The sequence below is a fragment of the Rhinolophus sinicus genome, linkage group LG16, assembly GCF_036562045.2.
Source record: "Rhinolophus sinicus isolate RSC01 linkage group LG16, ASM3656204v1, whole genome shotgun sequence".
Classification (NCBI taxonomy): domain Eukaryota; kingdom Metazoa; phylum Chordata; class Mammalia; order Chiroptera; family Rhinolophidae; genus Rhinolophus; species Rhinolophus sinicus.
In genome coordinates this window covers 5209916-5235446 of record NC_133765.1, presented here as the reverse complement: position 1 = coordinate 5235446, position 25531 = coordinate 5209916, and the positions used below count along the sequence as shown (strand labels likewise).

The 25531-nt window shown below is 47.2% G+C and overlaps 1 protein-coding gene across 1 annotated transcript; it reads left to right on the top strand.

Annotated features, from left to right (window-relative positions):
- Positions 1 to 278: 278 nt before the first annotated feature.
- On the top strand, positions 279 to 25520 carry VPS26B (VPS26 retromer complex component B). The gene is made up of 6 exons (XM_019718834.2): positions 279 to 920; positions 9365 to 9521; positions 17870 to 18034; positions 20635 to 20810; positions 22435 to 22577; positions 23107 to 25520. The coding sequence occupies exons 1-6, from the start codon at positions 698 to 700 to the stop codon at positions 23251 to 23253; spliced, it is 1011 nt and encodes a 336-aa protein (XP_019574393.1). The 5' UTR covers positions 279 to 697; the 3' UTR covers positions 23254 to 25520.
- Positions 25521 to 25531: the final 11 nt, after the last annotated feature.

Sequence of the window (25531 nt, the reverse complement as noted above, 5' to 3'; positions counted from 1 at the left end):
TCGAACGTTGTACATATCCGAATGTGGATGGTAGACTAACATTAAACTAAAACAATAAAGGAAAAGCGGGGGAGGGAAGCATTCAGAAAGAACATGTGCAGATTTTTTAATTTTACGGGATGCGTGGGCCCTAATTCTGGAAAGAAGCCGTCACCACCACGTCAACTAAGGGAAAGACTGGCCGCCCTTCTTCCACTGCACATGCGCAGTGAGCATCTTCCCGGTGGTCTGGTGGCAAAAGGTACCGAGGCAGGGACATGCGCATGCGCGCGGCGTCTACCGCGTGCTGGCGCTAGGGGCTGTCCCCCATCCCCCGCCCCCCGCCCCGAGCCACCGGAGCGTCTCGGGGCGTCGCGCTGCCACAGGCTGGGCAGGCTTGCTCCGCCGCTCGGCTCTGTACCGCACCCGGTGGGCGGCGGCGGCCCGCAGGCCTCCGCTCTGCACCGCCCCCTTTGAGTTGCATTTTGCAGCCCTCGTCCCTCCCCGCAGCCGGCTGCTCGCGTTCTCTTTGGAAAGGTGGGCCGCGGTGCATCCGTCGCACAGCCGGCCCGGCCCTGCCCTGCCCTGCCCTGCCCTCCCCTCCAGGAGGAGCGGGCAGTCGTACCTCGCCCGTCGCCTGGCGGCGCATCCAGCCGGCTGATCTTCCCTTAGGGCAGCCCCAGCGCCGGGGAGCCCGGCCTGCCCGGCGGGCGGCGAGATGAGCTTCTTCGGCTTTGGGCAGAGCGTGGAGGTAGAGATCGTCCTAAGCGATGCGGAGAGTAGGAAGCGGGCCGAGCACAAGACGGAGGACGGGAAGAAGGAGAAGTATTTCCTCTTCTACGACGGAGAGACGGTCTCCGGGAAGGTGAGCCTTGCACTCAAGCACCCCAACAAGCGGCTGGAGCATCAGGGCATCAAGATCGAGTTCATCGGGCAGATCGGTGAGTCGCGCCCAGGGCCTCCCTCCCCCGCCGCGTCCGCGAGCCAGGCGCCCACTCGGGGCGAGGTGCAGCGGGCCGGGGCCGCTCTGGTGATGCCTGTCGGAGCCCTTCGTCCCCTGCGGTCTGAGGCCTGCCCGCCCGCCGTGGCCCGTTGCGTTACAGTCTTCCCTACCAAAAGGGGTAGAGGTGCCGAGGGCACAGCGGCGTCCCCGCTGCTGCTCGTCGTGGTGGGTACCTTGCTCCCGAGTGCCCCAGTTGTCCCTTCACCGTGTCGCTCAGCTTGGCTTCCTCCCTCCAGGATTTCGGAGTGAGATGCGCCTGCCTTAGTCTGCAGGTGGGTTTGTTAGGAGACCATTCTCCGGTACTGGTTTTGCCTTCCTCTGGCCCACGTTAAGCTGGTCCTCCGTGCCTTACTTAAGTTGCACTTTTACCCACCCCCTGTTTCTTTTGGAGTGATGTGGGAGAAATGGCTCACCAGTGTCTCATATCTCACCTTATCTCTGAACTTGCCTGTCCTTATACATGTTTTGAGAAAGAAGCGCTGCCGTCTGTAGATCCAGTCTTTCCTTTTACAGCCTGTGTTTCTAAGACTTCTTTATTAGAATGTTAGTTTTCAATGGGCTTACTTTATTCTTAAAGACAAGGAAATGATGCTCCTAAAACTAAAATTAAATGATCAAAATGTCTTAATGTTCCAATGGCCTTTAAATATGATTATTAACAATTAGAACTAGATAGTAAAAGACAGTAACAATACAGAAGATGTTGGAAGCCAGTCAAGACACAGGTGTCTCCATTTCTAACACTATTGGAGTCTTGTTTGTTAAAACCCTGCAGTACTTCTGAAATAAATTGTTTTTGTCATTAGGTCCGGAATAGATTCACAAGAAATACCGTATGGGCTGAGAAACCTCTGCCAAAGTCATACCCTATCCCGCATGCTGCATGTAGAACTGTTTAGGGTCTTCCCAGGAAAGCTTGTTAATGCTCTCTCAGGTCCTCAGAGTTCAGCAAAGAATCTGTTCTTCCCCCTTTTATGGAGGCTGGAAACCTGTGGCCTGTCTCTATTTGCCTCTGGCATTTAAAAGAATGAAATCAGGTTGAAGACTGGCTGATCCTACAGGAAACTTTTTGTTGTTTTTTCAAATCCAGAATACGAGTGGCCTTTTATGTACCGGAAGGGGGTCTAAAGAGTGAGTTTCATACCCTCTGCTCTCCTGCTTCTAGCTTAGATAGGGTTTCTCAGCAGCACTCTGTTGACACTTTGGACCTGATAATTTTTTGTTGGTGTAGAATGTTTAAGCAGTGTCCCCAGTCTCTACCCACCCGATACCAGAAGCACCTCCCTGCCCCTAGTTGTAACCTCAAAAATGTCTTGAGATATTGCCTTATGTCCCCTGCAGGGTAAAATCCCACTGAGAGAGCCACTGAGTAGATGGGATGAATCCTAAGCATTTTATGCTGAGTATAACATATGCTATAGTCAAGAAGCCATTACCGACTTAGAATTAGTATTTTCAAGTAGTAGTTTTAACATCATTGCATGGATTCTTTGACTCTGTAATATGAATGTAGACAGGCAGGTTTAGTGTGTGTCTATACCGTCATTCCAGATGGCAGTACTTTATCAGTATGTGAAAGATAACCAGAATGTCTGCTGCCCCAGCATATTAAGTGAGCTGTTCAGGGGGATTGGTGGTAAGGCCTTTTTCTAGTCTAAAAGGGAGTTCAGGAGGCTGCTTGCTGTACCTGCCCTGCCTGGTTTCTTGTGTATCTACTCGAATTCCAGAACAGCATCCCTGCTGAGTTTTGTCAGAACTTCTTATTGCTTCCATTGATAACTCTTCCTTGGGTCTGAGCAGTCCTGTCTAAATGGACCTTGTGACTTTAGGGAAGCTGTGCACCTCTCTGGGCCTCAGCTTTCTTTCCTGAAAGGTAAGGATAACAAAATCACCTAGTGAGAATGTTGCGATGTCAAGGGATCATGCTTCATTCAGAGTGTGGTGTATCTGTGTCATGTACCTAAGACAGTGTGTCAGCTGACCTCAGGGCACCAGAGCGAGGCTACTGAGTAATTTTGCTAAAGTTGTGGTCTTGTGGTTTTTTCCTTTATTGCACTTCTTGACTATGCATGAAGTGGGAGGAGCTTTGGTGAGGTTCTAAGGTCTAGCTGTATGGGTGACATACAGTATGGGACTTCCTATCTGGGAGTAAGAAAGTTGATAGCATGGCGTTCTGCCCACCTTCCTCATTGATTGCCAATCTAAGTCAATTTTTCTTCTTATAAACCATTGTCTCTTGGATTTGGTCCTTCCTTCCTGCCTTCTTTCCTTACCGCCTTCCTTTCTTCCTTCCTTCCTGGGAAGAGTTCCTTAGCTTGAAAATAAAGTGGTTTATCTCATTAACCTTCTTATGCTTATGACTAAATTACTTTTTCTCCTGATGAAAGTGTTTTTGTCCCACCTTGTATATTCATTAGAGGGACAGCCTGGTATATGCTTGAGGATCAAACAGACTGGGTTACATTAAATTAAATAAGGCTCAGATTATAATAATACAGACTTTGCTAGTGTTTTTTGAGGACTATACATGAAGTGCAGGGCTTGGCACACGTAGTAGGCACTCAGTAAAAGGGAGTTAAGTTGATCATTGTCATTTTCTTTTTCCCTGTTAAGCTGGATCCATCAAGATGTTTCCATGGGCTAGACTCTTAAAACACTTCACCTTGCAGTCACCCTTGCTTTCTCCATGGAGAATGTTCCTACCAGCTTCCCCTTTGATCTGCCTGTTTACCTCCCCATGTTGCCTTCCCAGTGTCTTCATCTGGAAGGTACAATAGCCCAAGAAAAACCTTATGGAAGAGACTCTGCACAGGTTCCTTGCAGACCCTCATAGTGACGCAGGGCCTGCTCCGAAAAGCTCCTATCTTGACCTTGGTTTTGGAGGTTGACAGGAAGAGGGGTAACTTTTGTCCCTGCTTCCTTCTTACTCTATAACCTGCTCTGGCAATCTTCTCTGCACCCATGACATCAGTGTCTTCTTATATTCTGATGACTCCCAAATTCTTTCTTTGTTTTGACCTGAACTCTCTTCTGAGTTCAATGCCTGTGTTTCCCACTGCCTGCGTGACATCTCCACCTGGATCCAAAACAGAAACCCCTTTCTCTTTCTGCTCCAGCCCAGCTTAGCTGCTTCTCCTGGTTTGTTTGTTTGTTTCCCTTCATTTTGGCTTATGTCACTTGGGTCCATTCAGCCTCAGATATTTGGGAGTTATCTTGGACTCTTTATTCCTCCTCCCATGTATCCAATTGGCTTCTAAGTTTGGGTCTTTTCCAACAACTCTAACGTATCTTAAGTCTATGCTTCCTTTCCATTCCTAATGCTACTGCCTTTATTATTTCTTCTTGTAGCAAGCAGTCTCCTAAATGGTCTTCCTACCTTTGTTTTCCTCTTCTGTCAGTTCATCTTCTGTGAGAGTGAACTGTCTGAAAGGCAGTTCTAACATTGTCAGTCCCCTCCTTAAAATTCTTCTCATCGATTCCCTACTGGTTAAAGGGGGAAATACATATCTAACTCTTTCCTGAGCTAGCCCCTGCCTTTCTCTCCAGCTTCATCTCTCCCTCACCCTTCACGCTCATCACTTGTAGTTTCCTCAAAATATTATATTCCTTCTAGGATCTTGGCATCTTCCCTTTGTATGTAAACATCTTTCTTCAAGGTCTGACCTTCCACCCAAGCTCTTACTCATTCTTAAAGCTCCGCAAACATGACATCCATCAGAAAGCCTTCCCTGACTTCCCCAGGCTGACTTAAGAACCTCTTCCAGTATTCTGCTAGAGGCCTCATTGGTACCTCTTTTCAGGCAGGATGTGACAAGCTTGTTGGTTTTTGTTTTAACATGTCTATCTCCCTCACTAAATTCTGAGCCCCTAAAAGCCAGGGACTGCCTTCAGTCCATCATCAGTCTCATGGCTAATTTCTAGTCTCAGTGGGTGGCACATAGTAGGTGTTCAATAAATATTTGCTAACCGGATAAATTTGTCGGAGCTAAGAATTCACAGAAGCTATTCTCTAGATTTTTTTTTTTTATCTCCTCCTAGATAAACCAGAGTTATTTTAATGAAAGAAAAGGAGAGTGCAGGTTTGCTTTGCTGGTTACTGCTAAGAGGCTGGGCCCCTGCTTGTGGTGGAAGCATGATGAGCGGGGTGCAGTTAGCCCAGACCACTGAGAAGTAAAATGACCCACTGGCCTGCACCTACTTGTGCAGCATCTTCACTGAGGGAACCAGGGTCACGAAATGTTAAAGCTGGGTGTAGGTTCACATACTTTTGCATTTCTCTTTCATCACACCTTCTTGTGTCAAGCTGAGGCTCATTTTTCCCTGTATACAAAAAAATAAGAGTTGTCAGAGGTATGATCCATTCAGTTCTGCCCCAATTGCTCAGATGTTGCATTTTGAGCGTTGCCCCCTGAGAGTATAATAAGGTCATGTTTATTCACTAGTGATATATATGTTTTTTCTTTCATCCTCAGTAACTTTTTGAGCTGCATTGAGATTCTGCTTGCACCTTATGTACTTTTTCTGTTGGCTTGGTCTGTGTCCTATCAATGCCAACAAAGGTGTGGTGAGGGCATCTCCTGTGTCCCTCTAGCAGCTAATGGCCCACATTTTTAGAAGAATGAAAGGTGGTATGTAAGGAGCCTTGCAGGAAGTTCTGCCATTGTTAGAAGGAGGAGAGACCATTTTTCAGCTGGAATCCCTGGAGAACAGTGTTGGTGTATGTAAGACACAGCTGGGCCACCTTGGTGACTAATGGGGTTAAATAAACCAAAGATAATTAGAGAGTTGGACTTGCAGAGAAGAATAGACATGAGCACCCTTGCACTACAAAGCCAAATAGATAATACATATCTGGATTTTTAAAAAAAATTTAAAAGTAATGCCTCTGGATGTATCTGAACCTGTTAGCACCAGTCAAGCCTGTACTTCTAAAAACTTCAGAGGCTTTCTGTATTTTAATTCATTCATCCATGAAATGCTAAGTAAAAGGCACATTGAGATTAAATAGATAGATTTTAGCCTATTAACAAGTTGTTTTGGGGGCTTGGAACAGAGCTGCACCTGGCTGGCTATGGGCAGCCCAGGGCTGTGACTCGCCACGCAGGTTTGCCAGGGTCCAGGAGATCTGAGGGGATGTAGGCAGCACGAATCGCGACTAGGTTGCCAGTCGGCAAACAGTGCCTGGGAAAGTCGGGGTAAAGAGGAGGTCTTGTGAGGTCTTTTTGCGCTTACTAACTTAGTTTCTTCCAAGACGGCCCTGGAGCCTGAAGCAAACAGCAAATCTCAGTGCATCTTTCACGTACTGACCCTATGCTTCACAGCTGGCTCAATTTCCTTCCAAAATGGCCAGTTCACTCCTCAACCGTTGGTGGCAAGTTTCACCATGAAAACATCCTGACTACAAAACTGATTTGTTTCTGTGGTAGGAGGCTGAAGACAGGAAAGTTACCTTAACCAACACACTTGGTCAGTTCTAACTTTTAGCTTGAAATAGGTAGTCCCTGAGGGCTTGGAGGTCGGGAAGAACGAGGCATGACTTGTGGCTGCATCTATGGAATAGAATAGAGGCAGTTTACCATCTCTTTAGGATCCAAACCTCCTGCAAGAACAGCCTTGGATTTTCTGTTTTAGCTTACGAGAAGAAACCAAACTTTCTGGCAATTAGCAAAGTATGGCTGCTATTTCTGCCCCGTTGCCTCACAGTGTTTGCAAAAGCATTGCAAACGGCTTAAATTATAAATGAAAAAGCCCAGTCCAGCCTGACTCAGACTACATATTGGCCACTCTTCCATGACATGTGGTGCAGGAGCTTTTATTAACGAGTCCAGGAGGAAGAGTCTGAGGGAGAACGTGACGCTATGCAGGGAAGGACCTCTCCTGCCAGACGTCCTGGCCGAAGCCAGGTTCCCCTGCTGGGTCAGGCGGACCATTGCTAGGATCCTCGGATGCTGGCAGCCTGAGTGCTCTCTGAGCCCTTTTGGATCGTTCTCTGTTTTGTTTCTCATGTTGCCTTTGGGCTGTGCGATCACATTTGTGTATTTTTCCATCCTTCTTTTCCCATCTTTCTCTTGACTCTGGGATTTCCCACTTAAAGATCATGGATGCTGGTGCCTCGCTCTGCCTGCTTTTGTCCCCTGAAACATATGGCCAGAATCCAGTTATTGGAAACTGAGGCACCAGGTTCCCCAGTTGAGGAGTAGTGCCACATAGAAGCCAGGCCCATCAACAAGGGCACATGTGACAGTGGACCAGCAGGAGTGAGTACAGAAGAGCCCTTGTCATAGGCTGGCCAGTGGCTCTGCTCCTACCCAGTCGGTGCACGTCCTTTTATTGAGGGGCACAACTACTGGATTTCAAAGTGAGCTAGGAGTTGCTCACCTTTCGCTGTCCTTTTCCCCCTTAGTTTGCAACTGTTGTCTCCCATTTAGTGGCTTTGTGGATTATCACTCACTACCTAGAATCCTACCCACTGCTGATTCCATTTAGTGTTTGGAACAGAGAAGGTGGGTTGTTTGTAATGTAAGATGGATCAAGATATAACTACATAGGAAATCAGCAACAACTGTAAGCACAGAATACAATGTAAACTAACACAGATGTAGCCGTACTAGTTTGGGATTAACCACACTGTTGCCACCTTCAAGAGTTGGATAAATCATAGGACAGAGGCCACTCTGCTTTAGAATGCCTCCCCGTCTGGTGGAAAACAGTGCCCTGTGGAATAGGTTTGGCAGGGCCAGCTCCCAGAACAGCAAGGGGTTGATTTTTGCACTCCGGCCAAAAGCACTGTTGAGACCATTTTCTCCTTCTGGACATGATTCTCCCCTAGAACAGAGCTGGCACATTACTGGCTCTGGTGGGGCCAGAGAACTGGTTTCTTCAGCCCAAGGTGACTTTGATCCTGATTGGGTCTCAGGCCTTGTTCTGGGGTGGACCCAGAGCAAACACACCTCCGACCTGTAATCCCTGATGCTTATGTATCCCTAAGAGGTCTCCTGCTGTGCTCTGAAGATCCGGGACCAGGACTAGTGGGCTGTTGTCCCAGATACTCCTCTCTGTGGACCTGTCTCTTTATTCCCAAGCAGCCAACAGCAAAAGCGGCAAGTGCACTCTGCCTGCTCCATTTTCTCAGCTGGTCTATCCTACTTCAGGTTGCAGCCTAGCATAGCACTGGAGCCCAGAAATGCCAGGGGGTGGAACCTTGACGGTAATGTGGCCATGTATAGTCACAGTCAATGTTAAATGCCCCCACTGTGCAGCAGGGGATGGGGTGAGGAGGAGGATACCAGGAAGCTGGGCATATGGGCCTTATGTCTAAATACCATGAATATAGTAAAAGTTAACACTTAAACGGCAGAGTACATACAGGCATAAAATCATATAGGACAATACATGGCATGAAGTTAAGATAAAGCAATACAAAAACTATTTCCAGGGGAGGATAAATTGAAAGCTATGCCCCTCAAAGTGTGGTCCCTGGACAAGTAGGACCAGCATCCCCTGGGAGCTTGTTAGAATGTAAGTTCTCAGCTCCCCACCCCAGCCCCTGAACCAAATGCAAGGGGTGGAGCCCAGCGATCTGTGTTTTCACAAGCCCTCCGAGTGATTCTGATGTACACTGTCGTTTGAGAACCACTGCTTTAGATGGAGGGAGTAACACTAAACCTTGTGTGTCATGTTGGCCACATGGAATCCTTTCTGAGGGATAGTAGCAGCTAACGGCTAATATTCTTTGTTTGCTATCTACTATTTATTAGGTACTATTCTAAGTCCTATGCCTTCATTGCCTCCTTTAATTCTCACAAAACTTTCTGAAGTGGATTAGTTTTACCCCTGTTTTACCAGGTCATAGAACTAGATGCAGTCCAGTAGGAGTACTGCTCCAATCTCAGCTCTGCAGCCAACCCCGTGACTCTGTGCCAGCCAGTCATTTAACCATGCTGTCCCTCAGTTTCCTTATCTCTGATATGGGTCAGAAGGCCTGTCTTAGTGATCTCACAAGATTATTATAAGGATGCTATGATTAAATACCTATGAATATGCTTTAAAAGTTAGAAATGTTTTTAAAAACGTATTTAAAGAAGTGTGTTTTTGATAGCGGTTTCCCTGATATATCCCTTATTAAGGTGTTATCCTGATGTCCTGCAGCAGGATTATACTGGGCCACAGGATTTCTCTGTGAAGCAGAAGAGTGTTTGGGAAGGAGGGAGGTGGAGGGAGACCAGTATATGAGGAATGCAGTGAGGAGCAAAAGAGAGGGAGTCAAAAACAAGGTCTCTGGGGGGAAGGTCTTTCAGAAGAGGGGCTCCTGCAGCCTCGGGCCCCTCGCTTGGCCCCGTGTAGTTCGGGGTCTGGTAGAGGAGGCTGATGCTCTCTCTCCAGAACTCTACTACGACCGTGGGAACCACCATGAATTTGTGTCCCTGGTGAAGGACTTGGCCCGGCCTGGAGAAATTACCCAGTCGCAGGCCTTCGACTTTGAATTCACCCATGTGGAGAAGCCGTATGAGTCCTACACCGGGCAAAATGTGAAGCTCCGGTAAGTTGTGCCCCACCTGCCCCAGAAGCTACCCCACCTGAACCATAACCTGAAGCTGTCCACATTTCTGAGGATCTTTATTAGGGTATCGAAAAGAAAGCGCGCTGGGAGCAGTGGTGTGCTGCTAAACGTTTAGCAACAGGCTCTCTTTGGTTTATAAACCTTTGGTTTATAGCACTGGTCAATTCTGCAGTGTAAATATTCCCACCATGGCCAATTTCATGCTGCCAACCTGACGTCCTTCAATGCAAACTTGGGAAGAGATGTACAGCAGCCACTTTTACAGAACATAACTCATATGGAGATAATAAATATAAATTCCCCCAGGAGCAGAGAATTTTAAAATGTAGCAAAATAATTAGTGAGCAATGAGTTTTTAGTACCTATTAACTTTGTTTTTAATATAATTCAATTGTAAGTTTATATAATTTAATTTTAAATAATTGCTGTGTTTAATAACCTATTGATAAAATTCCTGAAAACTCAATAGTCAGCTTTTGCACATTGGTATAAGCCAGCTCCAGGACACCACTGCCTGGGCGTCAGGACGTACTGACCCTTAGTCCAGCTCTGCCACACAACAGCAATGTGATCCTGAGATCTGTCACTCAGCTCTCACTAGAAAAGTCGGTAATAGATTTAGCTTCTAACTCCAGATCTGCCCTCTACATCTTTTGGGGGTGATGAGAGAATAAAACGTAGTAGAGCATAAAAAGTTTTTAAAAGATTAATAAACACAATTTAAGTACATGGAGGTGTTTTTATTGTTCCAGTCTGGGAAACCCTTGAGGATAGGGACTGATTCCAGAGCCTCTGGGGTTTAAAATAAAAATAAAAAATTCCAGCACAACTGTATCCTCTTGGATGTAACCCAAGATTATGTGATATCACTGGGATAAAGCAGACTTCCTCCATCATTCTGGACACCTGGTTCCAGGTCTTGATACTCTCTCATCAGCTCAGCTTACTCTAATCACCTGAAGGCCCGGGTTTAGCATGGTGCAGAATAAAGCAGGACTTTTTTTTCATTTTCATTTTATTTTTCAATTACCACTGACAGACAATATTATATTAGTTTCAGGTGTAGATCATAGTGATTAGACATTTATATAACTTAGAAAGTGATCATCGTGGTAAGTCTAGTACCCACCTGACACCATACATAGTTATTACAGAATTATTGACTGTATTCTCTATGCTGTGCTATACTTTACATCCCTGTGACTTTTTATAATTTGTACTTTTTAATCCCTTCACCTTTTCCACCTAGCCCCCCAACACCCTTCCCATCTGGCAACTATCAATTTGTTTTGTATACTTATGAATCTGTATCTATTTTGTTTGTTTATTTTGCTTTTTTAGATTCCATATATAAGTGAGATCATCTGGTATTTGTCTTTCTCTGTCTGACTTATTTCATTCAGCATAGTACCTTCCAAGTACATACATGTTGTTACAAATACAGCAAGACTTTTCCTCCCCTTCTTTCTCCCTGGGCTCCTCTCTGCCATCAGAAGAGTGTAGGCTCTTTTTCAATCTTTATAGAGATCTAAACACTGACATTACCCCCACTAAAGACAGCATTTCATAACTTCACTCAGAGAAGGCAGCACCTAAACTTGGCTGTGGGATTTATTGTTATTTAACTTTATTTTTTTGCAGTGGATTTCTCTTAAATATTTTTATGTCAGAAAGAAAGGTGCTGAAAACAGTATGGCGATTTCTTAAAATATTAAAAATAGAATTACCATATGATCCAGCAATTTCACTTCTGGATACATATCCAAAAGAAGTGAGAGCAAGGGCTTAAATGGATATATGTATACCCACATTCGTAGTCACATAACAGCATATTCACAATAGCCTTCTGAGTGTCCATAGACAGATGAATGGATAAATAAAATGTATATACATACAATGGCATGTTATTCAGCCTTGAAAAGGAAGGAAATCCTGTCATGTGCAACAGTATGGATGAATCTTAAAAACATTATGCTAAGTGAAATAAACCAGTTATTAGAAGACAAATACTGTGTGATTGCATTTATATGAGGCACTTAGAATAGTCAAACTCATAGAGACAGAAAGTAGAATGATGGTTGCCAGGGGCTGGGGGGAGGGGGAATGGGGAGTGAGTGCTTAACAGGGACAGAGTTTCCGTTGGGGAAGTTAAAGTTCTGGAGATGTATGATGGTGATGGTGGTACAACAGTGTGAATGTACTTAGTGCCACTGATCTGTACACTTAATATTGGTTAAAATGGTAAATTTTGTGTTATATATATTGTAGAGGAAGAAAAAAAAACAAAAAAACGTTTCCTTGGCAGGGCCCTGCAAATTAGACTGACAAGAGACAGATTAGAAAGAGAAGAAGAAAGAAGCTTATTCACATGTGCATTGCACACACGTGGAAGTCAATGATGAGTAACTCAAAGGGGTGGTTTGAACTTGGGTTTATGTAAACATCTTACCAAAAAAACAAGAATTTTACCAAGACATGGCAAGGCAAAGGAAAGTCTGGGACTTTGAGCTTCTAGGGCAACAAATTGTGGGAAGGTAAACATGGGGGAAATAAATGGAAGACCAGGGTTGTATTTGCAAGGTTTGTTATATAGATTGGTCTGGTGCAGTCTCTGGGCTGATAAGAATAAGGACAGTTTATAGAAGATGTAAATTCCAGCTTGCATCTTACGATGTAGGCAGAGGGGAAACATGAAAAGTTGTTTTGGGTTTATTTTTCTTTGTTTTTAGGCAGGGGAGTGGTTCTTTTGGAGGATGACTTTAAAGTCAATGTGTAGTACTTGATGGATGGGTAGAGTATGGAGACAAAACTGTTAGAAGGCTAGTACCATGTTTCCCCGAAAATAAGACCGGGTCTTATATTAAGTTTTGCTCCAAGAGACACATTAGGGCTTATGTTCAGGGGATGTCATCCTGAAAAAAATCATGCTAGGGCTTATTTTCGGAGAAACACGGTAGGAGGTCCTAAGAGTTTTGCTGTCATGGACACAAAGTGAACAGGCAGAAAACCAATTTAATAGACGTCGACAGAATTTACTAACCAGTGAAGATGAAGACAGAGGGCTGTAGGGAGGAAGAGATGATTTGTAGCTAAGATGATTCATCCAATTTTAAAGTTTGGAGCACTGGCAGACTAGAGAGGTGGAAAGCTTCACTAGACAATTGGAAACGCAAGCCTGGCGCTCAGGACAGAGAAATGCACTGTTGGGAATCATCTGCTCAGTGATAATACCTCATAGGGTTTTCAAGAAGGAGAGCTAAGAGAGAGAAGAGCTTGTGGTGCGGGGCAGCCTGCGGGGCCTCTAGTCCCACTCCCCACATAAGAACGCAGGATATGGCGAGGCCAAAAAGGAACACCCATGGAGCCATAGGTAGGGGAGTCATACCCCTATGGTCTCACTGGAGGCAGGAGTCACATGACCTGCAACCTGCTGTCCACTTCTCTGCCTGCCAACCAACCAAATCGACTCTCGACCCCGCCTCGACTCCCTCTCCAACCAGCGCAGCCGCGGCAGTTATATTAGTGGCTAATTGGCTAACTGGTTACAGCTGACGGCCATCTAGACACAGCTGATGGCCATCTACTACCTGAGTCAGCACCTTTCCACGTGAGGCCAAGAGCCTGGAAACTGCTCTCTGGGACTCTGTCCGCACACTCCACCCCTACGGGGTCTCGCCTCACAATCTATGCGACAAACATCTTCCGCGAGGGGCCCTGTGTGAGGAGCCTGGAGGTGAATGCAGTATCCTGGACACAGCCAGGCTCTCTGGGCACAACCAGGGTTTCTCAGGGCACCACCAGTCCTTCTGGGCACAGCCAGACTTCCTGGGCTTCTTAGGGTACCACCAGTCGCCTGTTGCCCTCCTGGCAGGCGGTACTGTCACACTGTAACCATGTACCAGGGCTGTGGCAACACTTGAGGAGGGTGGTGTGCATGCCCGCGTGTCATCGCTTTCACCACCCGGATCTGGAGACGGAACTCTCCTACTGACATCCATAAGCTGAGGCCATGTAGCACGTCCACCCCTAGAATATACTCCGGAACGGGGGAGACATAAACCTCGTAGCTACAAGGGGGAAGCCTTCCTATACCCAGTGGTAAGGAAACGGCTTTCACAGTCACAGTTTTCCCCCCGTAGCCATCAATGCAGACTGCTGGTCCGGGGAACAGTTCTGGGTTCCCATAAACAAGACTGCAGTCTGCACCAGTGTCAACTAGAGCCAAAACCCTCTGCACATTAGAAGGGGACCAATGTATGGACAGTTCCACGTGGGGCCTCTGGTCCCCGCTTGTCCCCTCTGACCGGTACCTTGGCCCCACCCCTAATCAAGCTGAAAGGAGTCGGCCTCAAGCGGCCGCATGAAGTCCTGGAGGGACACGGGTCGCGCTTTCCCAGATTTCTCCTTTAGGCTTCTCCGGAATTGCTGTTCCAGACGCAACTGTTTCCAAAGTTCCAACAACAGTGCATTGGGTTGTCAGTCTATTTTTTCCCAATCGACCCTGCTGCCACGAGATCACGCCACATCTGTGCGCGTGTTACTCTCTGAGGCCCACGACCTCGCCCCTTTACTTTTGATTTGGGCTTCCAAGTCTCAACTGCTCGGACCTCCTGTCTTAACTTCCTTCGCCTCCGGCTTTCAACATCCCCTAGGGTGGCCATGGCAGTTGTAACATCATGGATCCGTCGCCCCACATAGGGTGTAAGAATGGCAACCAAGGATCCAAAAGTACTCGCAGGTGCAGTATCCAAAACCAGATCTCTCATGCTGGCTGTAAAAAGCTCGTCATCCGGCCCCTGCATATTAGGGTTGAAAATAGCATGTCTCATACCCATTTCACGGATGATTTGAGTAAGTTCCGTATATGACTGCCATTTACTCACAGTATCTGGCAGCTGGCCAGCCTGTCCCCATACTGTGCGTACCACAGCAGTGAGCCACTACATCACAGTGTGGTTTCCCTGATTTTGGGCCAACCTATGGCAGATCTGTAACCTTTGTTGCAGGGATGGATGCACTGTCACAAAGGCTGGCTTTTCCATCTCGCCTGGGGAGCAGAGAATGCTGTCTGCTCCCTCATCCCATAAACGTAATAGCCAAGCTGAGACTGGGTCTCCAGGGCGCTGTCTGTACCGCCTCCCCAGCTCCTGCAACTCAGTGGGAGTGTAAGGGGTGTAGGTCGTGAACTCAGTCACAGGTGGGTTGCCTGCAGCAATGCCCCCCCGGACCCAAAGGTTGCTCATGCTTTACCTTTTGCTTCAAGATTGGCCGGGCTTGGGGGTTGGGAGCTACATGTCTCCACTCGTTTCCTCTGCCTCTGCCTCAGAGTCTCCACTGTGGGGCCCCTCTTGGATCCAAGCTTCCAGTGCTTCCAAATGGGACACCTGGGCCATTTCATTAAGCGCACTTTCCGTGTTGAGACTCAGTGCAGTGAGGAACATCCAGCCCACGCGGCCGGCTGTAGCCTTCGCATCCTCCGGCAACCGCTCAGCCAGAGCCTGCAGGGCCCTCTCCACGCTGGCCGGAGAGCCATCCATGTCCTCCCACCCCTCCTTGGGGGTCCAATTTCTGAGAACAGTGGCCACCGGGCACCACACACTGTATGGGGGCCACCTGTCCTCCTGGGCAGAGTCAGACTCCATTCCTACCTGGTCGGAATCTTGCTTGCCGTGCCAGGTGTCTGAGTGGGTGGAGGCTTCGGTGTAAGATGTCCGCAACCCTCAGAGTCTACAACAGTGGACTACCAAAAAGCCAGTGATGCCTGCTACGGCCAACAGGGCAGCATGCCATCCGGAGGCTCGAGAGGAGCACCAATTCACTGAAGGGTCACGTCTCTCTCAGGCAGACCGCACTCCTCGTCTCTGGCGCTGCTCCTCATGGGCTTCCTGAGACTGCGTTTTCACATGCACAAACTGCTGTACCATCCCTCAGAGAGCTTTGGCCGGCGCCATACCCTGCTCACTGCGCCACTTGTCGTGGGACCCTGCTCGCTGCGCCATTTGTTGTGCGAGGCGGCCTGTGGGGTCTTAGCTCCCGCTCCCCACATAAGAACGCAGGACATGGTGAGGCCAAAAAGGAACTCCCATGGAGCCATAGGGAGGGGAGTCATACTACTATAGACTCACTGGAGGCTGGAGCCACATTACCTGCTGTCCGCTTCTCTGCCTGCCAACCCAGCAACTGGACTCTCGACTCCCTCCCCAACAAGCGCAAGGCAGTTATATCAGTGGCTAATAGGCTAACTGGTTACAGCTGACGGTCAATTAGCCACAGCTGACGGCCATCTACTACCCGAGTCAGCACCTTTCCACGTGAGGCCAAGAGCCTGGAAACTGCTCTCTGGGGCTCTGTCCCCACAGAGCTCAAGGCCTATTGGGGCTATTGGGGGATAGTAGGAGGTGAAGCAGCGTAATGCCCTCCTGTGGAACCATGGGAAGAGCATTTCAAGGAAGAGGAAGTGTTTTACACTAACATAAAACTGATGCTGGAAAAAAAGGCCACTGGATTTGGTAACTGGGAGGCTGGGTGTTACCTTGAGGGCAGTTTTCGGTGGTGGCAACAGAAGCAAGGGGTGAGTAGTAGTGACGGGGGAAGAAGCTCCGGTAGTTAGAACAGGACCCCTCTATGACAGGTGTCTCTCAAGGAAGGTCAAGAGTGTAAGGCCTGGAGAGTGTTTGGGGGATTGATGAGTTGGGACTCCTTATAAACTCAAAGGAAGGAGCCTTTAGCTGCTGAGAGATTGGATATGTTAAGAAAATTGCAAAAATTGAAGGATCAAGATGCCGACTGTAGTTTTCTACCAAGGCTCCCTTATTAGAATTACGTGGGAGGCTTTAAAAAATGTTGATGCCTCGGTGCCTTTCCAGAGCAACAAAATGTCAGGTGCTTCTGGGCATCAGGATTTTTAAAGCCCCTCCGCCCGGGTGATTGCGATGTCCATCCAGATTGAGAGTCCTCCTGCCAGAGGGAGAAGGAGGAAGGGTCTTGAGAGACAGAGGTGCTGTTGGAAAGGAAAAAAGGATGGGCAGCGATACAGACACACATGTTCAGGTTCTAAGCCAGAAACAGCACAACCAGAGAAAGCAGAGAATTATAAATCTTGACTTGGAAGGCCTTCATCTTAATATAGTAAAAGTAGTGCCTTCCACAGAGAGGAGGAAGGGGAGGCTTGGGAGCCTAAGCAATTAGAAAAGAGTTAGGAACACATGTCTTGGGGAGTGTGACAGAAGTTACTGAGATAAATAAAAAAGGCTGCCAAACAGCAGTTAGTGCCACACAGAAGAGAGTAGTCTAATGTGTAGTTGATCTGGTTAGCAATTTTGTCCAGGCATGCTTGACAGACGGTAGGGATTATCTAGTTTTACTTAGAAAAAATACATAATCAAAGGGGTATTTCTTCCCTCCTTGGGTATTAGCTAGAGTTAAGTCAAGGGGACGGGCATGCTGGGAAGGTCACACTAAAGTAGCTGGCCATAGAGATCGGGCTTGGCACACTGGAACCTTCAGGGGCTGTGTCTTTGTCTTCTTTCTAACTTGCCCACTATCAGAGCAACCCCTTCCCCTAGGATCCTACTTCAGCCAGAGATTTTCTTTGTTCAAACACACCACCTCTCCCACCTGTTGCTTTACTTAAAAGGTTTGCTCTCCTGAATGCTTTTCTCTCTCCCCCCAGTACCTGATTCCTGTACCTGAATTAGCACTTACGTGATCTAATTTTTCTGTTTATTTGCCCATCTTCCCCAGGGGATTATGAGACTATATGTCTTACTCATGCTATACCTTGAAATGAATGTTTGCTGAATAAATAGCTGACTTAATTTCTCCATTCTCTGTTCTTCTCATTTAACTGTGAGTGACTTGAAAAATGCTTAGTGCTTGAATATTTTTAAATGAATAGGCATGCATAGATGGGTATAAGGCACATGACATGAGTTAAAGAAAAAAACCTGCACACAGATACAATGTAGATAGTAATGAGGGCCGCGAAAGGCACAGGAATAACACACTATTGCAATACAGAGTAGAGAAATCACTTTTACTTAGAGCAGCATTCGTAACTCAGAGCACGGGCTCAAAAACAGATTTGGGGGAAGGGCCTTTGAACTCCCTGGAAGCGTAACTGCAGAATGTTGTGTGTAAGTGCACATGTGCATTTTTTTCTGGGAGGAGGGTCCACAGATACAAATTCTCAAAGGAATACAAGGCACCAAAGGTTAACCGTTGTAAGGGGTTCTCTCAAGTGGGTCAATTTGATGCGTAAACCTAGTAAACCTACGTAGCATCTGGAGACTGGGACTATTCCTTCACGATGCCTCCATCTCCTCCAGGTATTTCCTTCGAGCCACCATCAGCCGTCGCCTCAATGATGTTGTCAAAGAGATGGACATTGTAGTTCACACCCTCAGCACATACCCAGAGCTGAACTCTTCCATCAAGATGGAGGTTGGGATCGAGGACTGTCTGCACATTGAGTTTGAGTACAACAAGTCCAAGTAAGTGCCAGGGCCCTACGTTGTGGAAGAACCATTTGGGCAGGCTGACCTGAGACCTGGTCAGAGTGCAGAGTGATGGCAGCCCTTGCCTTGGCTAGTCCGTGGGGACCTGCTGTGGGGGAGGTCACAAAAACAAGAGGGAATGTATGTGCCAGACTAGCTGAAGGTAGACTGACCAGGAAATAAAACCTCATTTGACGTAAATTAAACTATAGTAATTTAAGAAGGTAAATTTAGGTTAAACAGCCTACGATGTCTTTCGAAGTCCAGCTAAACTAGCTTTAAGGCTATTTGTTTTGGATTCCACGTACAGCTGTTTCCTTTTATTGCTGAGAATAGTCTCAGAACACCATTCCATTATCATCTGTCTCCTGTATACAGTATGTCTTAAGAAGGCAAAGTGAGGAAATCAAACCAGCCACAGTTCACTGCTTCTTCCTTGAACTAAAATGAATGATAGCAAAGAATACCTGATGCCTTTTCATAAAGGTCTTCAAGTAATTGTATTTTAACTAGCAAGTTGGGGAGCCATATATGTCTTAAACTATGTTTACTGTTAGAACATGAAAATATTTAACTGTTTGTAAATCACAACATGTACAGTTTAAAATGCACCACAGCATCTTCTCATTATAATACATTCTTGAAAATGAAAATCAAATGTGTGAAAGTAAAAGTGTATTCTATTCACAGAGAGCTAAAAAAAGAAAAGAAAAATCACCAAGTATGTAACTAGGGTTCTCGTGGTGAAGAGACCCTTACCTCAGACCCACTGTCATGCAGAAGCTTGGGGCAGAGAGGGCTGAGCCACATGGCTCTCCTGAAGGGGTTGGGAACAGAGTTTTTTTTAAAACCGAGAACAAATGTGCTTCCTAGCACAGGGGTGAGGGGAAAGGTGTGTTTTAGCCCCTGCCCTGGAACAAAATGGGGTGTCAGTAAAATGACACTATGACCCAGAATGGTCTGGGCCCTGCATGGTCTGGGGTCCACCTGTGGAGTGGGGCAGGGTGAGCTGGGAGGCAGGTTGATCTAGGCCTGGCAGGGACATGTAAAGGAACAGCCTACTGCTTCTTTCTCCTCATAGTCTCGGGGCTTTGTGGGCCTTCCTGGAAAGGAGCCATTGAAAGTACCTGCCCACCAACACCCCAGCCACCTGACAAAGGGGGTGGCTGGCCGGCAGTGCCACTTGTAGGAGCTCAGAATACCCCTCAGTCAACAGTGTGTTCAGGACCAAATTTAGTATGTGAAAGGCACTTTAGAGAGTTAGTTACATGACGCCAAAGACTGGATCCTCCCAGAGAGTGCATGTTCTATATGACGTAACAGGAAGAGCCCAGCACTTAGAATCACATCCTGTTTTGCCACTAAGGAGTTGAACTAAGGTTAACAGGTACTTAAATTTTTGTACCTTGGGTTTCTGAAAAATGAGGGCTTGGATCAGCTTCTTGTGTTTCAAACATACAGGAAGGGTGAAGTCAGAGAGGAGCTGGGAGCCAGGGCTCTAGGCCCTCCACAGGAATAGCTCTTCTGTTCTTACGTAGTAATGCTTCTGTGTGAGATTTCCTGTAGCATACAGGGACGCTCCATTTATAAAAGTTGGAACACCCGTAGCGTCTATGATCTCTAGGCATTCCTTCTAAAATGCTGTGAGTTGGCCTACACTCTGCTTTTGGAAGCGTTCTGAGGTTATCTACTCAGAGTATCTGCAGTCTTCCCAATTAGATTATTAGCAGAAAGATGGCATGAAGTAATGGGGCGAACACAAGCCTAGGAATTAGGAACGTGAGTTCACATCCCATGTCTGTCCCCTGCTCAAATCCTGGTTGAACAATTATGTTTATTTTCTTTGAACTTCCTTTTCTTCACCTGTGATATAAGGAGCTTAAATTCTAAAGTCCCTGCCAACCCTCAGGGCCTACGATTCTGAGCTGCAGGTTTGCAGATTTTGCTCTCTGCCTGCCATGCCTGATACAGGGCTGTGCACATACAGATCATTATCCCTTCTGCCTGACCCCAAGAAAAGCAGTATGCACCATGGCTGGGTTCCTGATGGCTCAGAGCACAAGCCATGTGAGCAGAGCCCAGAGAGGTGTGGACGGAGTTTGATGCATGTATCTTGCTCTGCTGCTTCTGCCTGGCCTGGCGGGTCCACGCCACGCAAAACTGTTTGTGGTGATCTATCAAGGCCCAGTTCCCAAAAGACATTTTGTAGAGCTCAGAGAGGAAGAGCAGGACCTGTTTCTGCATGTGTGGGTGTGGTCTCTCACACATTAGGATATCTAAAAAATCGCACACAAATACAAAACGTGTAAAAGAAGTTATAGGACCTGAGCAGATAGATCAGATGAGCAAGCATGAATGGCTGATGTAACATGCAGGAAAAACATCCTTTGAGTTGTATCTGGAGGAATGGAAGGGACAGAAGTTACTTTGATATAAGTAAAGAACATGTTGGGAAATCAGGCTGCAATGGCAGTGTGGGTGGGAATATGGGCGAGTGTGCTCTGTGACTCCATGTCCTGAGACCATAAAGGTCTGTAAATGTGCAAAGCATTGGATGCTGTACACACACCTTGTTTTCTTTACTTTCTCTTCCCCAGATACCACTTGAAAGACGTCATTGTGGGGAAGATATACTTCCTGCTGGTGAGAATCAAAATCAAGCACATGGAGATAGACATCATCAAGCGGGAAACAACAGGCACCGGCCCCAACGTGTATCATGAGAACGACACGATAGCCAAGTATGAGATCATGGATGGAGCGCCAGTGAGAGGTGAGCCTCATGGCCCCCACAGCCCTGAGCCACCGTACCTTTTCTCCTAGGCTCTGCGCAGTTCTGGAAGGGCTAGAGGGATTATACTGTTCAAGTAAGATTTTTATTAACCTATAATTTCTTACTGTCTAACTATATACTGGGGTCACAATAAGGAGGAAAGGGAGGGCTCCTACCCCACCTTCACCCAGAAGAGCTCCTTTATATAGTGAACTCGTGCTGGAGATTGATTCTCAAGAGTAATGCCGGTGTGTTTTTTTTAAGTTTGCAAAAGACTGGTTCAGCAGATACTTTGAACATTTTATTACTTTTTCCTGTTGACATTCTGACATTCTTTGCTGCTAGGGGGCAAGAGACTGATACAGAATAGTCATTTTTGTTACTTAGTTCTAGCTCTGGTAAAATGATGCATTCTCTGCATTCCTTCACCAAGTGTAGATACTCTGGCCAACACTACCAGGGCCTACAGACAGCGCTGGGAGCTGGACGGAAAGGGTCCTCTCCGCACCCTGCACAGAGCTAACATTACACCTGGTATGGGGAGAGTTGAGAGCTTTATTATTGGGGGAATCTGTGTGATTATTTGGGAGTAGCCATCATTTTACGTTCTTCATTGGCTCTGCCGAAACTGATGATGAAGAATGTATTTTTTCATGTAGAAGTGCTTGGTGATGCCAGGGTTTTATTCAGTGTATTTCCACAGTCTGTTCCAAGCAGAAAGAAGGGCGTCATAGATTAAGCAGCCTGGAACACTGGGGACAATGACAGCACATCCTGGAGTGTCACCATACCAGGTCCTTGGGGGGATAGGCTCGAACTCTAACTGTGTTCCATTTTTTCACCAGCTGTGCAAGTAGAGCCAATTGTCATTTTCCGTGTACAAATGAAACAGCAGATAATTAAAAGATCATTTATATTTAGCTTTAGACTACATTATAGGTTTGGCCTTTCTCAGTAGAATTACTGCCCTAATTTTGTTCCACTTATACTAAAAGGCGCAGTGTTGGAGCTGGAGATCTAAAATATTATGTCGTCTGTTTCCATAATTTTCCACATGAGAAAATTAAGGTCCAGAGAAAGGAACACACTTACTCAAAACTCATACAACTGATTAATGGAGAACTGGGACCAGAATGAGGATTTTCTGTTACCCAGACCACTATACCATCTTGCCAATCCATCTTCGAGTTGTGACGTATTTTGGAGGGCACGCACCAGTTAGGGTGAAGGGAGATGGCATCGAAATTGCTGGGTGACATGGTGAGTTAGCTGGAGCCTGACAGTTGGCTCTTGAAAACCCAACAACTAGACACGTTACATGTGATCAGAGGAAGCCTGACAGGACTGTATCCCTGTGCTGTTCATCCTCACTGCCACTCTCTGGTCTCCGTGGGGAGATGGTGAGAGGAGGATGCTCAGAAGGTGCAACCAGACCTGGAATGGAATTGCAGAGTCCTGTTTTTGCTTCAGCAAGTCGTTGGGCAGCAGAATGCAACTTCCCAACGGCATTTGTGTGAGTGTTCTGTGCCGTGCTCAGGTGGCATCTCCCCGCTCTGGTCAGTGACTTGGTATGCGGTAGAGTGGTCACTTTGTCCCTGCTCTGATTCCTGCCTGGTCCTTATAGGAGAGTCCATCCCAATCCGGCTCTTCTTGGCTGGCTACGAGCTCACCCCCACCATGCGGGACATCAACAAGAAGTTCTCGGTGCGCTATTACCTCAACCTGGTGCTTATAGACGAGGAGGAACGGCGCTACTTCAAACAGCAGGTGAGGGCCTGGGCACCTCCTACAAACCCATGGCGGCCCTAGTGACAGAACAGAAAGGACATCATTTCTGTGGGGATAAGGCTCCGTTTCTGACAGGTTAAGGAGAATGGTACCGTGTTTCCCGTCTTATTGGTCTCATATTAATTTTTTGCCCTAAAAGACACATTAGAGCTGATTGTTCGGCTAGGTCTTTGGGGACACACGGTATTAGTCTCCATGCCACTTGTTGGTTTGCCAAGAGGTGGAAACCATGGATTACCCAGAGTTCCACAGCAAGAATGAGGGTTCCCACTTGATACCTGGAGTCTGCTTTCTCAGGCCCAGCCCCAGCAACTACTCTGCCCTTGCAACACACACCATCCAAAGCCGCCCTGGGCATATGGAGGTATGGACAGCTGCTATCTTGGGTGAGAGACAAGCAAGGAGGATTTTGCCTAAGATTCCCCAGGAGAAAGTTAAAGCCTCTGAGAAATCCATCCCCATGCCTGCTGCTCATGGTGTCACGTTGCCCCCTCTCCCAAATCTGCAGGAAGTGGTGTTGTGGCGGAAGGGTGACATCGTACGGAAGAGCATGTCCCACCAGGCAGCCATTGCCTCACAGCGCTTTGAGGGCACGACCTCCCTGGGTGAAGTGCGGACCCCCAGCCAGCTGTCCGACAACAACTGTAGGCAGTAGGCCCCCAGGGCCAAGAAGCTGCTGGGCTTCCACCCAGCACCCCCGTCTACCAAACACCAGCGGCTAGGGGAGGTGTACCACAGTGCGATGCTCAGCTGACCAATTTCTTGCAACCTAAAAACAAATCATGGTTTTTGACTTAAATTCTTTTTTCTGAAGAACCTGAGGGGCTTGGGCTGGGAAGCAGTCTCCTTGGGATTCTGAGGCTGGTGTGGGAATCGCAACAGGTAACATCCTGGAAGCTAGTCTCTCTCTGGGAAAAGAGCCTTCTGTTGAGGCTTTGCGCGTGGGCTGCCTCACATTGTATAGGCGAGCAGCAGAGTGCCAGCGTCCTTGGCTCTGGCTCTGTGGCTTCCTGATACAGTATCTGACCACGTCCCTGGGGATTCTGAACTGCCAGCAGGGCCCCACGTAGTCACGTCTTGTCCTCCCCTTTATGTTCCTGAGGTAGTGGCAGGAGTTGGGCCTGCCCCATCCTAACTGGCCAGGGCAGACTCAAGACCAGGAAGCTACCTCTTAGGGAGTCTTGGATGTGGTGCTTTGAAGTTTCCACATGCCACCTCCTTTCTGGCCTTTCTCTCCCTGCTGGAACCCAGGAACTTCCGTTCTCCATCTTCTATGGATTCTTTTCAGTAACATCCTAGAATAGAAGCCTGTAGAAGGCCCTTTGGCTGATTGTCCCCTCACCTGTGAGAAATCCTGGCACAGACACCCAGGGGTCAGTGTCATGCATGGATAGCAGCAGTGTCAAACACAGGAGGCCGAGCCGGAAGGCGTATAACTGCGTGGTAGCTGTCTGCCTGCAGCATGTGACTCCCCTCATCGGCCCTGAGGGCTGGGTGGTTTTGGGGTATTGTTCCGTGTGCCCCAGGAAGCCTAAGCAAAGGCATCTGTTTCCTTCAAAAACATATCCTGGGAAGGGGCCTTGATCTCTTTGCTTCCATCTCTTAAGGATGGGTTCTCATCACTCCTTGCTCTCCATTTAATTTCTGAGAATTGGGGTGTGGATTTCAAACCCTTGGAAGTTTTGTTACTACTGTCACCCAAGCCCCTTCACTCCCTGCCTAAACCTAAGAGTTAAGGGAAAGTGATGAGAGGCCTCACGAGAAGACTCTGCTATGTAACTTCAGAATAATTCTGCTTGCCAAATTATGTCTTCATCTTCACCAGTTGACTGACCAGAGTTTAGCACCATTAGTATTTTTGTTTAAAAACATATACAGAAACTCTCGTGGATGTTCTTGTTAATAGTAGAGGGGTTTTTCCCTCTGTTGTGCTGTGCTTGGGCCTATTGTAGATGTTGGCGTCCTTTTCTGCCTCATCTGGAAATGACCAGGAATTACTCCTATTGGCCTCCGTTCCCTTCTAGAATGACCAAGCAGACCCCACTGGCCAATAAGTACAATATTTGGCGGTTTGAGTACTCTGTAATTTGGAAAGCAGAGAGGTTGGTTCCTGTATCATCTTTCAGTTAGTATGGAAAACGGGTACTCCTATTTTCCTCAAAAAAATCAGTGTAATTGTGGGCCTTTGAGCAGGGCTCATGGATCAGAAGTGAGACTAGATGGAAAGGCATTTGGGATAACACTTGAGGATGACGGGGGTGGGGTGGGGTGGGGGAGGGGGGAGCAGCAGAACCAAGGAACGTGAGGTGGTTTCCCCCATGCTGGTCCCTGAGTTCAGGTGCCACGGACAATCCCCATGGGAACAGGATCATCCATCCAGCTGCCCCTGGATTTTTCAAGGTTAGGACTTAAGTGTATGGGGGAGGCAGGTTCTGTGTTCCTTGCCTTTTTCAGAGCATGAGATTAGACTCTGGTGTGCCTCCCGTAATAAGTGGCATTCTAACTAGAAAGCATCTGCCAATTCCTCTGCCTCCCAACAACACACATTTATTTTCCAACTTTCCTAACATCTTAAACCTTTATTCTGGGAGAATGAGAAGATAGAATTTGCTTTTATTCTCTCAGGAGCTGTGCACAAGCCAGGTCTTCTGTTTTTTCTTACTCTGCCGCCATTCTCTACTTCTCTGTCCAACTGTGGAAGTGAGGGGAGGCTCCTGTCCCCCTCTGTAAAGTTTCCCGTACCTGGGAGTGTATAGGTACTAAACCAAGCAGTGCAACTTGTAATTAAGCAGCTGCAGTGTTTACATGTTTCTTAATGTGTCGTCTTTTCAATGGCTGTATTTTAAAAAAAGAACTTGTTTCAGTTGTTTCTGATTAAAGGAAGCCCCTGTGGCTTGGAGGCATCATGCCCATGTTCCATCAGGTTCTGTGGT

Bases quoted from the DNA above. Each gene is read 5' to 3' on its own strand.
- VPS26B (XM_019718834.2), top strand. From the start codon at position 698: ATGAGCTTCTTCGGCTTTGGGCAGAGCGTGGAGGTAGAGATCGTCCTA. The intron at 9,522-17,869 runs GTAAGTTGTGCC...CATCTCCTCCAG, and splicing joins GGGCAAAATGTGAAGCTCCG to GTATTTCCTTCGAGCCACCA. The intron at 20,811-22,434 runs GTGAGCCTCATG...TGGTCCTTATAG, and splicing joins GGATGGAGCGCCAGTGAGAG to GAGAGTCCATCCCAATCCGG.